The following is a 15060-nucleotide window of genomic DNA, read 5'->3' on the forward strand; positions in this document are numbered from 1 at the left end:
ATTTTTTGTGTGGTCATTGTATGTTTTTTGGCTTGAGGTTACTGTGAGGCTTGCAAATACTATCATACAACCCATTGTTTAAAGCTGATGACAACTTGACGCTGATTGCATAAACAAACATGCAAAAAGAAAACTAATACAAACTCTACACTTTACTTTTATCTCCCTAGTTTTTAACTTGTTGTTACTGTTTCTGTCTTACTGTACTGTCTATGACTTAAAAAGTTGTTGTAGTTATTATTTTTAATTGGCTCATCATTTAGTCTTTCTACTTTAGAGTAGTTTACACTCAATTACAGTGTTATAATATTCTGTGTTTTTCTGTATGTTTACTATTACCAGTGACTTTTGTACCTTCTGATGATTTCTTCTTGCTCATTAACATCCTTTTCTTTTAGATTAAAGAACTATCTTTAGCATTTCTTGTAGGACAGGTCTAGTGTTGATGGAATGCCTCAGCTTTTGTTTTTCTGGGAAGGTCTGTTATTATCTTTCATGTTTGAAGGATATTTTTGCTGGATATACTATTCTAAGGTTAAAATCTATATTTTTTTCTTCAGCACTTTAAGTATGTCATGCCACTCTCTCCTGGTCTGTAAGGTTTCCACTGAGAAGTCTGCTGCTAGATGTATTGGAGCTTCTTTGTATGTTGTTTGTTTCTTTTCTCTTGCTGTTTTTAGGATCCTTTCTTTATCTTTGACCTTTGGGAGTTTGATTATTAAATGCCTTGAGGTAGTCTTTTTTGGGTTAAATCTGCTTGGTGTTCTATAGTCTTCTTTTACTTGAACATTGATAACTTTCTCAAGGTTTGGGAAGTTCTCTGATATTATCCCTTCGAATAAACTTTCTACCTCTCTCTGCCTCTTGTTTAAGGCCAATAAGTCTTATATTTGCCCTATTGAGCCTATTTTCTAGATCTTGTAGGCATGCTTCATTCTTTTTTCTTTTGTCTCCTCTGTATTTTCAAATAGCATGTCTTCAAGATTACTAATTCTTCTGCTTGATCAGTTCTGCTATTAAGAGACTCTGATGCAGCCTTCAGTATGTCAGTTGCATTTTTAACTCCAGAATTTCTCGATTCTTTTTAATTATGTCAATCTCTTTGTTAAATTTATCTGATAGAATTTTGAATTCCTTTTCTGTTACTTGGGTTTCTTTGAGCTTTCTCAAAACAGCTATTTTGAATTCACTGTCTGAAAGGTCACATGTCTCTGTTTTTCCAGGATTGGTCACTGGTGTCTTATTTAGCTCATTTGGCAAAGTCATGTTTTCCTGGATGATCTTGATACTTGTAGATGTTTGTCACTGTCTAGGCATTGAAGAGTTAAGCACTGTAGTCTTCACAGTCTGGGTTTATTTGTGCCAGTCTTTCTTGAGAAGGCTTTCCAGTTATTTAAAGGCACTTGGGCCCCCTGCCCAATATCACTAGGGTTTTTGCAGACTTGTAGAGGCCTTGGTGGTCTTGGATAAGATCTGAAAGAATTATCTGGGTTACCAGACAGAGACTCGTTCTCTTCCTTTATTTTCTCCCAAACAAATGGAGTCTCTTTCTCTCTCTGCTGAGCTGTCTGAAACTAGGGGTGTGGTGATGCAAGCACCCCTGTGCCCAGCACCACTGGGATTGTGCTCGGTCAGACCTGAAGCCAGAACAGTACTGGATCTTGCCCACAACCTGCTATAAACACTACCTGGCTACCACCTATGTTCACTCAAGGCCCTAGAGCTCTACAATCAGCAGGTGATGAGGCCAGCCAGGTTTGTGTCCTTCCCTTCAGGGTGGCGAGTTCCCCCAGGCCCTGGGTGGGTCCAGAGATGCTGTCTGGTAGTCAGAGATTGAAGTTAGAAATCTTAGAAATTTATCTGGTGTTCTAGTGTTTTGTGGCTAAGCTGGCACTCAGACTACAACATAAAGTCCTTCCTGCTCTTCACTCCCCTTTCCACAGGCAGAGGGGCCTCTCCTTGTGGTCACCACCACCACCAGTCCATAGCAGGGTTCTGCCAGGCCACTGCTAGTGTTCACTTAAAGCCCAAGGGCTTTTCAGTCAGGTCGTGGTGAATGTTGCCAGGCCTGGGACTCACTCTTCAAGGGAGTGGGCTCCCCTCTGGCCCTGGGCAAGTCTAGAAATGCTGTCTAAGAGTCAAATCCTGGAATCAGGCACCCCAAGAGTCCACGTGGTGCTCTGCCCTGCTGTGGCTGTGCTAGTTCTTAAGGTGCAAGACAAAGGCCCCTATACTTTTCCCTCTGCTTTCACAAGCAGAAGGAGTCTTTCACTGTAGCCACTACAACTGGGAATGTGCTGGATCACCCCTGAAATCAGTATGTCTCAGAGCCCAAGGCCCATGGCCTGCTATTAATACCTTGGTATTGCTGCTGGTTATTTGGGGCCCAAGGTCCCTTTATTTAGCAGGTGATGAATGCTGTCAGAACTGGGTCCTTCCCTTCAAGGCAGCAGATTCCCTCTTGGCCCACGATGTGTCTAGAAATGTCATTTAGGAGCTAGGGCTTGTAATGGTGGCTGCGTGACTCTGCCTGGCACCCTGTTGGCTGCCTTCCATGGCCGAGGTGGTATCCAAGATGCAAGATAACAAACATCCTCTTTACTCTTTGTTCTCCTCTCCTTAAACAGAAGGAATGAGACACTTTTGTTGCTGTGAACTGCACTGCCTCGTGTTGGGGAAGGCACGGCATAAGCAATCCTTTAGTGCCCTGGTTGGTGTTTTCCTGGGTCACAATTGGTGTCTCCCTAGGTGCCAGCCTAGTCCTCTGGCTCTGAGTCAAGCCCAGCACTAGGATTTGCCTAGAAATTGGAGCCATTGTATCCTAGACTGCCCTTCAAGTTTACCTAGGACCCCAGAGCACTGTGGCCAGTAGTGGCAAGACTTGCTGACAAACTGGAGTTCTGACCCACAGGATGGGTGATTTTCCTCTGGCTATAGCTGGTCCAAATGCTTCCTCCATGCATGGGTACTCAAAGTCTCCGCCCTGCATGACTTTGCTCTCCACTCTGACAGGGCAGCACTGAGTTCAATGTACAGTCGCCCAGTCACTGTGCTGTCCCTCCCCTAAGTGCACAGACTCTTCAGGTTGCACAGCCACTGCAGGAGTGAGTCAGGAAGGGGTGGTGTCAGCTTTTTAAGTCTCTCCAACCTTCTTCAATGCCTCTTTCAATGATATGAAGTTAAAACCAGGTACTGTGATTGCTCACCTGATTTTTGGTTCTTGTGATGATGTTTTTGTGTGCAGGTAGTTGTTAAAATTTGGTGTTCCTGCAGAGGGAATGAACAGTGTAGGCTTCTATTCCACCATCTTGCCTCACTTTCATTTCTTGATGTGTCTTTGCCAAAAGCTTTTACCCCTGATACTTCACTTTTAGCATCTTCACAGTCTTCTCAACATTGAAGTTTTTCCTGATTTGAGACAAATTTTTCTACCCATTTAGTGAATTTATTTTTTTAATTTCTTGTGCCTCCTTCTAATTTCTGCTGTATGCTGTATAAGCTGGAAGACTCTAAAGGGATGGGGAAACTGGAGTTAGAAATATTATGTAAAGGCCTTGATATTCTTACATTTTCCCCTTAGGATGGAATTTTTTAACCCAGAACAAATGAAAGGTGCAACTAGTGTTATAGACTTTATCTTCATACTATAGCATTTAGAATTCTGTGCCTTTATGTTATGGAAACCTTGGACAATTCTGAAATGATGAATGTTCAGAGAGGCACTTGAATATATCTTAGTGATTTGAGTTTTTTTCTATATGATATATTACCTATCTTTACTCATTTAAGAGAGATCGGCAAGAAGTACGATCTAGGCCTGTTTCAACACAAATGAAATCATGTGATGACGAAGATGATTACAGTTTAAGGTAAGTAACTTAAATTCTCAAGCACCTTCTTTTAAAAGGATGTACATGGATCTTTATGTAAGATCTTTTTGCATGCAAACATTGAAAAATCTATAATTTGAAGAATAATGTATATATAGGGGGCTTATACCAATCAGACACAGTGCAAGCCCTTTATCTCATGTAATTTTCAAAATATTATTTTGAAATGTATATTCTTGTCCTCATTTTTAAAACTTTAGAGAGGAAACAGGAAAAGTATGTAATCGATGTGAATAAAACTATGAAATCATATTGTAGCAGACGGAATGATGATCACCAAACATTCCAAGTCTCTTACAGTTGTCATTGGGCTATGAACAGAAGTTTAGTTAATCTCTTCCAAGCCAAAACAGACAAAAATTGGTGTGTGGACCTCCAAATGACTTTCCGGCCATGAAGATGAGTAAAATTCCAATTGGTAAAATCTCCTAGCCTGGTCTCTGGGTGACCGTGTGTGGACCATGTAGAAAAAAGGATCTTTCTTCCTCACTACTGCTGCATTGAATGGGTTAAGCCACTGGAATTTTTAGGTTACTACCCTGCTTATCTTTGCTAATGTTGAAATTGGTATTGGGAATGGAATGCTGCATAACAAAAATTCAGAAGTGTGGCATTACCTTAGCAGTTAGGTGGGAGCCAGCAAGGAAACTGATATTGGAGGCTGAAAAGATAAAGGATTAATGTTATGTAGTGGCAATGAATTTAGTAAAACTATCATCTGTGGTAAATTGGGAGGCACAACAGGTGTCTAATGAACTTGTTCTCTGGGGAAAGAGGCTGAAACACAATATCAACAGTATGTCCTGTTAAAGAGACAAGTTTGGGAAACATTTGGCTGATTTGCAAGCAGAAATAAAAGGGAATACCTGATTATCTAATTGAGAGTCACAAAGATTTACAATCATGATTTCTTTGAAGAGCTTTATGGTTTTAACTCTTAGATTCAGGTTCTTTGATCCATTTTGAGTTAATTTTTGTATGTGGTATAAGCGTCAACCTCCATTCTTTTGCACATGGATAGCCATTTGTCTCAGCATTATTTGTTGAGAAGACTGTTCTTTCCCCATTGAATGTTCTTAGCACTTTTGTCAAAAATCAGTTGACTGCAGACATATGGTTTTATTTTTGGACTTTCATATCTGTTCCATTGATCTATATAGTTGTCATTATGCCAACAGCACACTCTTGATTACCCTTGTTGTAACTGTGGAGTTGTGGAGTAAGCTGGTTTTAGACCTCAAGAATTACAAGGTAAAATTGAGAAAATCTGTAAGGAACAAAAGCCTATCAAAATTCAACCTTGAGACAAATATCAGACTAAACATGTGGACTTTATGACTACTGATAAAATTTTTCAGTGGATTAAGGCTCCTCAAGGCAAGGATCAGATTAAATGGCACATAGTGAAACTTTTCATTTGGGTAAAATGGCCCACGGCAAAGACCTAACTAAAGTTATAGTCTCTCCTTAGAAGCTTGACAGTGTTAAAGTAACCCGTTTTTTAAATTGAGAAAGAGAGGTCAGGTGAAGAAACAAAGAATTAGTCTTGGAAAGAATTGTAGGTGATGTAATGGCATGTAGAACTGGCTGAAATTAAATAGGGAAGAAACCCACTAGTTTGGGGGAAAGTTTTATCAGCAAAGAAACTCTAAGAATGGACTAAAATTATTTCTGGCTTTTAAAATATTAAAACAACTATGGGTACCCCGCCTTCCAGTATTCTAAGATCAAGAAGCAGGCTATAAGAGGTGCATAGCCCTACAGGGTTTAGAGACAAAAGAGAAGTTTATTACTGATATGGCAGTATATTTGGCTCATGTGAAATATTGGGACATTATTCATTTATTCAAAAATAATTATTGCATACAATCCAGTATTTCCCTTCCTAGATATTTACCCAAGAGAAATATAGACATATATCCACGAAAAAACCTGCATGTGAATTTTTAGATTAGTTTTATTCATAATTACCAAAACCTGGAAATAATTAAAATATTTATCAATTGGTGGCTGGATAAACAAATTATGGTATATCCATGCAATGGAATACTACTTGGCAATAAAAAGACATGAACTACTAATAGAATAACAACATAGTTGCTAAGTGAAAGAAGCTGGGCTAAAAAACATACATAATCTATGTTTTCACTTATTTGATGCTCTGGAAAAGGCAGAGCTTTAGGGACAGAAATCAAAGTGGTTGTCTGGGGCTTGAGTAGGAGTTAGGGGACTACCAAGGAACACAAGGGAACTTTTTGAGATGGTGGAAATACTCTCTGTCTTGGTGGTTGTGGTGGTTATGTGACCATATACATTAGCTAAAACGTATTGAACTGTATATGTAAAAAGAGTATATTGTGTGATGTATCAGTTATATCTCAAACCTGAAAAAAATAATTTTTGAACACTGTTAGTGCCAGGTCTAGCTACTGGTATTACAGTGGTGAGTAAACAGACCTGATCTTGCTTCCAAGAAGTTAATATGTGTTGCTTTTGAGTATTTTTTAAGTACATCAATTACACATTTTTATATTTTGATATACATATGTATGCATACATATACCATGAAACCACTTATCTTTATTATAGTAATACTGTGATATTCTATGAAAAATAGATATTTAAGTTATCAAAATTCCAAACTTTGGATTATACATAAGATTAGACATGATGTTTATCCAGTAAACTAAAGAACTGAAATGATGCTAACAACAGATGATGATGTTGTGATGATGACGCTCTGTTTACCTATCAGTTTTTTTTTTAATGCTACTGTTTGAACAGATGGCTTTTACCGTGTAAAACATGGCATTTGTTGATCAGTTGGGAATTCCTGAATATGGGAGATAATTCTATAAAGAAACCATTCATTTCAGGTTGGAACAATGATATTCCACCTAAAATAATTAGGAAGAATATATTTTAATAGGTCTTCAACACCCAGGATGACTCTGTCGAAAAATGTGATGGGAAACCAGAGTTTAATTTCCTAATAACGTAGTATACGTATCCTCCAGTCTGCTTGAAGCATGGTTTACCATACAGTTATTTCCATCATATTACAAACAGACATTTCATGGAGTTAAACAAAAGTAAGAATACCATACTATAGCTTACTTTTCATGGAAATACACTAGCAAAGTAATATCACTGCGAAATCTGATGGAGACAGATAACCCTTAAATGTCTTTTGGCTGATATGTATGCATGTATGTTGGGGAATGGAATGAAAGGTACAGAAAATGTACTAAAATGACAAACATTAATTTAAAATGAGGAAGATTAAAGAGGACACTTAAAATTTGTATGACATTTGGAAACATTTTCATGTCATTTGTGAGAATGATTTAGTTTCTGTAATTTTTAACATATTTTGAAAGCCTTTTTTTCTTCCCAGAGGTATTTCTAATAGTTAAGAGGTTTATTTATCTAAGTATATCTTTGTATTTAATATGAAAAAATTTATGCATGGCTAGCTAAGTGGGAGGCATCTGATGCACAATAATTTTAGTTGTATGTCTTCTCCAGTGGTTAGGAGTTCTCAGGGGATATAGTGGAGTTTTTTCATAGCAATAATGGATGCTAACATGGTATGTTTTCAGAGATATAAATACAATGCCCAAGACAATGGGTTAGGCAAACTTTTTCTGTAAAGGGGCAGATAGCAAATATTTTTAGGTTTGTGGGCTATATAGTCTGTTGTACCTGCTTAACTTTAAGGTTGTAGTGTGAAAACAGCCATAGATAATACATAAATGAATGAGTGGGTGGATTCAGCCTGTGGGCCATAGTTTGCAGACCTCCATAAACACTCCTTGTTTGAAACTACAAATATATTTTGAAAACCTTGTGTATAAAAATGAATTGCATTTTACGTGTATTTATTCATGCACTCAACAAATACTTATGCCAGTAGTACCTGGCATATAAACTTTTAAATTGACTAGGCATAGAATATTGAACAAGGCAGACGTGATTTCTACCCTCATAGAGTTCACAGTATAATGAGGAAAACAGGCACTAACCAGGTGTTTTAAGTGGATTAAAAACAGTAACATTGAGTGGGCTTACAATAAAAAGCCCTGTGGTGAATCATTTGTAAAATGGGTAATTGCTGTGGATAGCCCACAATTACTCTTTATGATTTCCATTCATTAAAATTTTTGCTACATTTTCCTACTAAAATATTGGCATTATAGTGTATCTTCTCAAAGGTGAATTTAACCAAAATTTGGTATTTAACCAAAGCATTTTTCTTGTTTATTGTACTCATTCAAAATAAATTAACATGTGGGTAACTAGAATTATAGCAAAGTCTGTTTGATTGTTGAATATTTTCCCTTTCAAATATAATTGTTGAATTTCATTGTCTCAGCTCAGTGTCATCTATTATTAATGTATAATGTTTATTTTTGGTCTGTAGAGGTCTGTCACCATCTGAAGGGATAGTTCATCTTCATTCAGAAACTAAGGTATGAAATCAAACTTTCTGTGAATGCAATTATATTCTGTAGAACTCAGGTTATTTTTTAGACTTTTCTTAGACAAAGCAGAGAAGGGGTATGACTCAACAGAAATAGAATATGAACCTTGATACTCAGAGGGATGCATTTATGAAATGTCCCTCATAAAATAAATGGAATCCTTTGTTGTTTCATAATTTCACTGAATAATTTGGAGGTATAATGGAAAAAATGCTAGGTGAAATGACTTTGTAAACTGAGGCTTATTTTTTTTTTCTGATGCTTAAATCTAGTAGAGGGAAGACTTGAAAAAGAATGATACTTATATACAAAGAAGGTGATTTGAAAAGTTTGTTTGTTCATTTAAATAGTTACAGTGTAGAGATCACTCTTCCAGGTGTAGAACATAGTGGGATCTATGTTTCCCATCCATGGAGACCTAAGCCAAGGGAACTGTATACCTGAAGGCCACGGGAGGTCTGCCTGGGGAATAATTGGTTCATGAGGAGAACTAAATTCTGTGAGTCAGAATGTCCAGATTTATTCATGACATTCCACTGGCTAGCTGAATACCATTGAATCTTTAGGACTCATTTTCCTTATACTTGAATTTCTTGGTTTTGGTGTTATCTAGGTCTTTTCCAGCTATACAGTTGTGATATTCTTGAAAACACATTTTTGGTAATTCCATAAAAATAGCAAATAGTAGTTTTTCTGTGTAGCAAAATAGCAATTCTATGTGTTACAGAATTGCTTTCTTTGGCAAATGATTAGACTCTAATTAGTCAATACTTTCAATTCTTTTCATGTAGCCAAAGACCAAAAACATTGATCCTGTAAACAAGGTTCAAAACAAATTACACTCTGCAAATAAAGGAAGGAAAACAAATTCAAGGTATAGTATAGTTTTCAAAGTATTTCTTTTTTTTTAGTTTTGTAATTCACAATACCATCATTCTTAATTATTAAGCTCTGTTTGTTTTTCCAGGTCTTTCTACACCCTAAACATTAAGTTACACCACATATCTCTTATCCACATTCAGTAATTTAGAACATTTTCTACTCAGGAATGTTTTGCAGCAGTTAACAAATATTTTATATTGTTCTCTTAAGCAAAATTCCTAAATCTAAAATTTTTATAAATGTTATTTCTATTGAGTTATTCTCTTAGAACTGTGACTACAACCGGGTTTTTTTTTTAATCTCTGCCTAGTTCTCCCAAATAGGCTCAATAGTGTAGTTTTTGAGTATTTGACAAAGTGCATATATTATTTTGTCTATTGAGCTACAGAATGATTTGGCATGCTCTAAATAGGACTATAATATAATTATAATTTACATTTTGTTGTTTTGGGTGAGAAAGAATTCAAGACGGTTCTTAGTATTATAAGCATAAAAAGGGATCCAAGATGCTCCCTAGGATAGGATGCTTTCTAGAAAAGGTGGAGGATTGTGTTGCGCCAACCATCTTCAGTAAGTTATTAAATTTATTTGTCTATTACTTACCCAGGCTGATCATTGCATTGTAATTCTGGAAAAAATCTTTGTTCACTTTTGTGTCTTTTAATTGTTTAAATAACTTTTTTTTTAATAAAAGGGATGGAAAAAATAGAGTGAAGTGATAAGGAACAGAAAATAACTATACAATAGATTGAAGAAAAGAACATACATGCCACATACATGCATATATAACTGGAAAGGGTTATCTTTTCAGACTCCACTTTTTTTTAAAAAAGTTGATTTTTCAAATAGAATTCTGAAGATCAAGACCTACTATTTGACAGCACAATAGGGTGACGATAGCCAATAATAACTTAATTGTATTTTTAAAATAAAGGGTGTAATTAGATTGTTTGTAACTCAAACAATGCTTGAGGGGATGGATACCCCCTTCTCCATAATGTGCTCATTTCACATTGCATTCCTGTATCAAAACATCTCATGTACCTCATAAATGTGTATACCTACTGTGTACCCACAAAAAATTAAAATGAATTGTGAAGCCTTTGCTTATGTTTTAAAAGTGAACTTGGCTTTCAGAACCATAAATTTGTTCATCTGTCAATGAATTAGGCCTGGCCTTTTCCTCAGTGCCTTCAGAAATGAGTTTTATTTTGTCTGTCTTCTCCATTTCATTAAAGAAAATTCACATCCAACTTTTTGGTTAGTATTGATTGTGGTTAAGAATGTGTTTCTTTGGGTGGAAAAAATGTTGTTTGATTGAGCTATTAGCTCTTCACTCTGTAATTCTTTCTCAAGGGGTATTTTTCTTTGCTGTTTGTAGAATTATGGCCAGGATGATGTCAGTTTGTACAGTTTTTCTCTAGAAGCATGTAAATTTAAAAGTCATAGGCTGGATTTGACCTAGGAGGCCAAGTGCAATACTCTTAGTCTTGGTATTGCCTTATTTGGAAGCAAAGTCTAGACCATCTGGCCTCATAAAGCCTTCTCTAGCTCTGTGGTCATGTGATTCATAAAAACCAAAAATCTGCTAAGTCTCTTGTAATATAGTCCTTGAAAGTATCACATGTAGATTTCATCATAAATTTAAAATGTGTAATAGTAGTCTCTTGTAATATAATCCTTAAAAATATCAATTACAGATTTCATCATAAATTTAAATTTATAATAATTTTGATCTGCTTATTTGGGTAAAAGGCATATACCTGCCTACCTTTCCTATTTTGTTCATATGTACGTATATACATACATATGTATTTAATTTTTATTTTTTAGTGTTAAATTGAAATACTCTGATGTCCAAACTGCCGACGATGTTGCCATTCCAGAGGATTTCTCAGACTTTTCCCTTGCAAAAACAATTAGCAAAATTGAAGGGCAACTGGAGGAAGAAGGCTTACCTGAATATATAGATGATATTTTTTCTGGTGTTAGTAATGACATTGGAACAGGTAGATTTTCTTTAGTTTTTTATTTTTATCTTTATAGCACAGTTACTTAGAAGAAGAAATCTTGGGGAACTATTTCTTACATTTAAAAAAATGTATTATGTCTTGGTTTGTTTCAGAATTATCTAGTAGGATGTGGTGGAGGGAGGAATGAATGGGATTATAGATGAAATAAAATTGGCGATGGGTCAGTCATTGTTAAAGATAGGTGGTGGGTAAATGAGGTTCATTGAACTCGCCTACTTTTATGTTTCATATTTTCCATTATAAAAAGTAAAAATAAAAAAGACTATATTGTACTGATTTGATTGAATACATTTCAACTTAAGTTAAAATACCTATTGCTTATTGTTAAAATATTAAAGAAGTTTTTCTGAATTTTTTCATTTACTGTTAATATATTTTATTTATTGCATGTTAAATCAACACATGCAAAAGGACAAATGAATTGACATTGCATCAGGTAAAACAATCAAATGAGTGTTCTAATGAATATAATTTTTCTTACTAACTCATTCTTTGCATATCACTAGAATAATAATACTAAATTTCGATCAACTAAAAACATTAGTAAATTTATGAGGCGCCTCCTATGCTATTGAAACAAAAAAGTAAGACAATTGAGTATATATGAACTAGTTACTGCTGAACTATAATACAATTAATTGTGACTACAGGCAAGCCACTTAGTCCCTCTGTAATAGCAGTTTATTCATTTGAAAATTTAGTAGTTTGTATTAGATGATCATAAAGTTTATGTATTAGTCTGTTCCTGCACTGCTATAAAGAAATACCTGAGACTGTGTAATTTATAAAGAAATGGTTTAATTGGCTCATGGTACTGCAGGCTGTATAGGAAGCATAGCAGTTTCTGCTTCTGGGGAGGCCTCAGGAAACTTCCAGTCATAGCGGAAGGCAAACAGGGAGTGAGGCATCTCACACGGTGGGATCACGAACAGGAGACGGGGGAGGTGCTACATGCTTTTAAACAACCAGTTTTCATGAGAACTCACTATCATGAGGACACTACTAAAAGGGATGATACTAAACCATTCATGAGAAACCACACCCATGATCCATTCACCTCCCACCACGCCCCACCTCCAACACTGGGGATTACAATTCAACATGAGATTTGGGTGGGGACACAGATCCAAACCATACCAGTTTATCTTTAAAATTCTCTGATTCTGTGAAAAATCATAATTTATATGTATAATAATTATTGTGTTACATACTAATCATAAGTAGGGAGCAGTTTTCTTCTGCACTTACTATATTTACTGAGCTAATCAAGCTTTCTAGGGCTAGTTATGGTAAGGGAAGGTAAATGGAGCAGTAAGTTGCCTTTAGGTCTCTCTAAGATGCTTTAGAGGATGTGATACACAGGCATTGATTATTCCTCGGTAGAGGAACATGGTCCCATGTCCCATGGCCCTGTTAGAACTTTGCCTCCCTGTGTTCCCTTTTTAGTATCACTGGCCTAGATGTCTTCTCTTTTGGGAGAATTTTCTCTTATTTTAGATGATTGCTTGGAATGGTTTGGTTATGTGTGGGAGAAAAAGACCAAGAGGTAATTTGGGAGCACAGATTACTTTGTAAGATTAAAGCTAGGGTCGAGTGGGGAGCAGAGTTTAGTATTGTGGGCCTCCAGACATGGGAGCACTCTGCTCCTTGAGTTAGAGTTGAGGTAGAGTTACTAAGGTTAGAGTTAGGGAGAAAAAGAAATGAGAAAAGTTATGCTTTCCTATTTTTTCTTCCCTCTTTCCCTCAGAGGCCAACTGGTGTCAACTTCACCCTTTTTAATTTGTCATTTCCCTCTACTCCCTACTCACCTGGAGTTACATGAGAGGCTGGTGGGAGAGTTGAGGCCAAAGAGACCTAGGTAGGGTTAGAGCCAACCATAATTCATCAGCTCCATGATAACACTGAGGGCACTTAAAAAAGATGGAAGTGTGTATGGAGATGTTTTATGCTCTGCATGTCACATGTGTACGGCTTAGTGAGATTTGTCCTAATGACTTCTCAGAGCAGTTCCAAGTGTTTCCTCAAGATAAATTCCATGATGGTAAGGGTTGTTTTATAATATCCCTACTATGCCATTTTGAACAAATCACTGAATGACTTATGAGTGAGTTCTAAGTTCAGTTTTCACTTTATTTACTTTATGGGCCTATAAACTTCAAAGATTTACTGCTGATATTACTGAATAATGAACTTTTGCTGGCAGTAAAGTACCAAAGATAGATCCTGAAGGTTTGTGGGAGAAAGCTTAGACAGTAAGGTATTAGTGTATTTCTTTGCTTCAAAGACACATATACTACATTTTAACTGCTCAGAAATTGGGATCTATGTTACAGTCAGTGGCATTTTGTAATCACAATGGCTGCACTGAAGCTGAGTTTTGCTAGAGAAGATTTATGTTTGTTTCTGCCAAACACTCAGGGACATTACTGACCTGAGAACACTTTAAATTCTCTGATGTAGTTTGGACCACCCTGGTGCGTGTGAATTTAGTCTGCAAACTTATGTGAATACTACCTGTGATTTCTTTCTGTTGAGTGGATTTATTCGTCATTGACCTTTTCATTAGGACTGTTTAGTACCTATAGTGCCCCCTAACAGATATCTCCTATTTGACTCCCCATCTTGAGTATTTTCTTCTTTATAAAGTAATGGTCTGTCTTACAATTGATGTCATCTTAGATTCAGCAAAAGACAGTAAATATAATTATTTAAATTCACAGAAGCACAGATCAGATTTCTAAAGGCCAAACTCCGTGTTATGCAGGAGGAATTGGATAATGTTGTATGTGAATGCAATAAAAAGGTAAGTTTTAAAAACCTCTTAAAAGGCTCTAATATTCAAAGATATTTTAGGAGCAATTTCAATTACATTTTTTGAATTACTTTATTTAGATATAAATCATAGTTAAATTTTGAATTCAAAAATTGTATATAAGTACTGAACTTTATTCTGAGATGTTGAATTTTCACAGAGCTGAAATATCTTAAATTCTTGTTACAATTAGAATTCTCTATATTAGTCTTACAAATGTAGTGTAAGCTATTAAATGCAGATAAAACATTTGACTTCCATTTTTGAAGATAAAAATAGACTAATTTGTTTTTCAGGAAATGTGTATAAATATCAAAGAACATATGAAACTTCTTTTTTTCTGCTTTGTTTTGATAGCAAATCTTACATATTTTTTCACATAGTCTATAACTTTATAACTATAGGAGGATGAAATTCAGAATTTAAAGTCTCAAGTAAAAAATTTTGAAGAAGATTTTATGAGACAGCAGCGAACAATTAATATGCAACAGTCTCAAATAGAAAAATACAAGACTCTTTTCGAAGAAGCAAACAAAAAGTGTGATGGATTACAGCAACAGTTGTCTTCTGTAGAAAGGGTAATTATTTTGGTATTTTTCCTAACTTAATGCCAAAGATACAAGAAAATTATTAAGGTTACACATTTGTATAGAAGCCATTTTGACAGTTCAGTTATTTTATTAGTATTTACTGAAAACTCCCCTTACATAGAATATTTTTAACAACTTTATTGAGATGTAATTCACCCTTTTAAAGTATGCAATTCAGTGGCTTTTGGTGTATTCATAGAATTGTGCAAGTATCACCACAACCATTTTCGTAATCCCTAAAAGATACTTCATACCCTTTAGCCACCACACCCTGACCCTGCTCCCCTCAATCCCTTACAGCCCTTGGCAACCACTATTCTATTTTATGTCTCAATAAATTTGTGTATTCTGGAAATCTCATATACGTGG

General features: G+C 35.8%; 1 protein-coding gene across 22 annotated transcripts in view; it reads left to right on the forward strand.

The window, feature by feature from the left end:
- TEX9 (testis expressed 9) overlaps positions 1-15060 on the forward strand; it is a 220971-nt gene that overhangs the window by 127709 nt on the left and 78202 nt on the right. For 19 of the 22 annotated variants that reach the window (XR_008672166.2, XR_008672167.2, XR_010131178.1 and 16 more), the window contains 6 exons: positions 3790-3869; positions 8314-8362; positions 9166-9248; positions 11090-11265; positions 14010-14092; positions 14506-14679. Coding sequence is in view for 17 of the 22 variants with exons in the window: in XM_019011325.3 (XP_018866870.1) it covers positions 3790-3869; positions 8314-8362; positions 9166-9248; positions 11090-11265; positions 14010-14092; positions 14506-14679 (645 nt within the window). In the remaining 5 variants the exon portion in view is untranslated. Of the gene's footprint in view, positions 1-3789; positions 3870-8313; positions 8363-9165; positions 9249-11089; positions 11266-11705; positions 11726-14009; positions 14093-14505; positions 14680-15060 lie in introns of those variants that run through there. The other 3 variants (XM_063699011.1, XM_055364006.2, XM_055364007.2) reach the window with 3 other exon arrangements.

Source organism: Gorilla gorilla, chromosome 16, assembly GCF_029281585.2.
Source record: "Gorilla gorilla gorilla isolate KB3781 chromosome 16, NHGRI_mGorGor1-v2.1_pri, whole genome shotgun sequence".
NCBI classification, from domain to species: domain Eukaryota; kingdom Metazoa; phylum Chordata; class Mammalia; order Primates; family Hominidae; genus Gorilla; species Gorilla gorilla.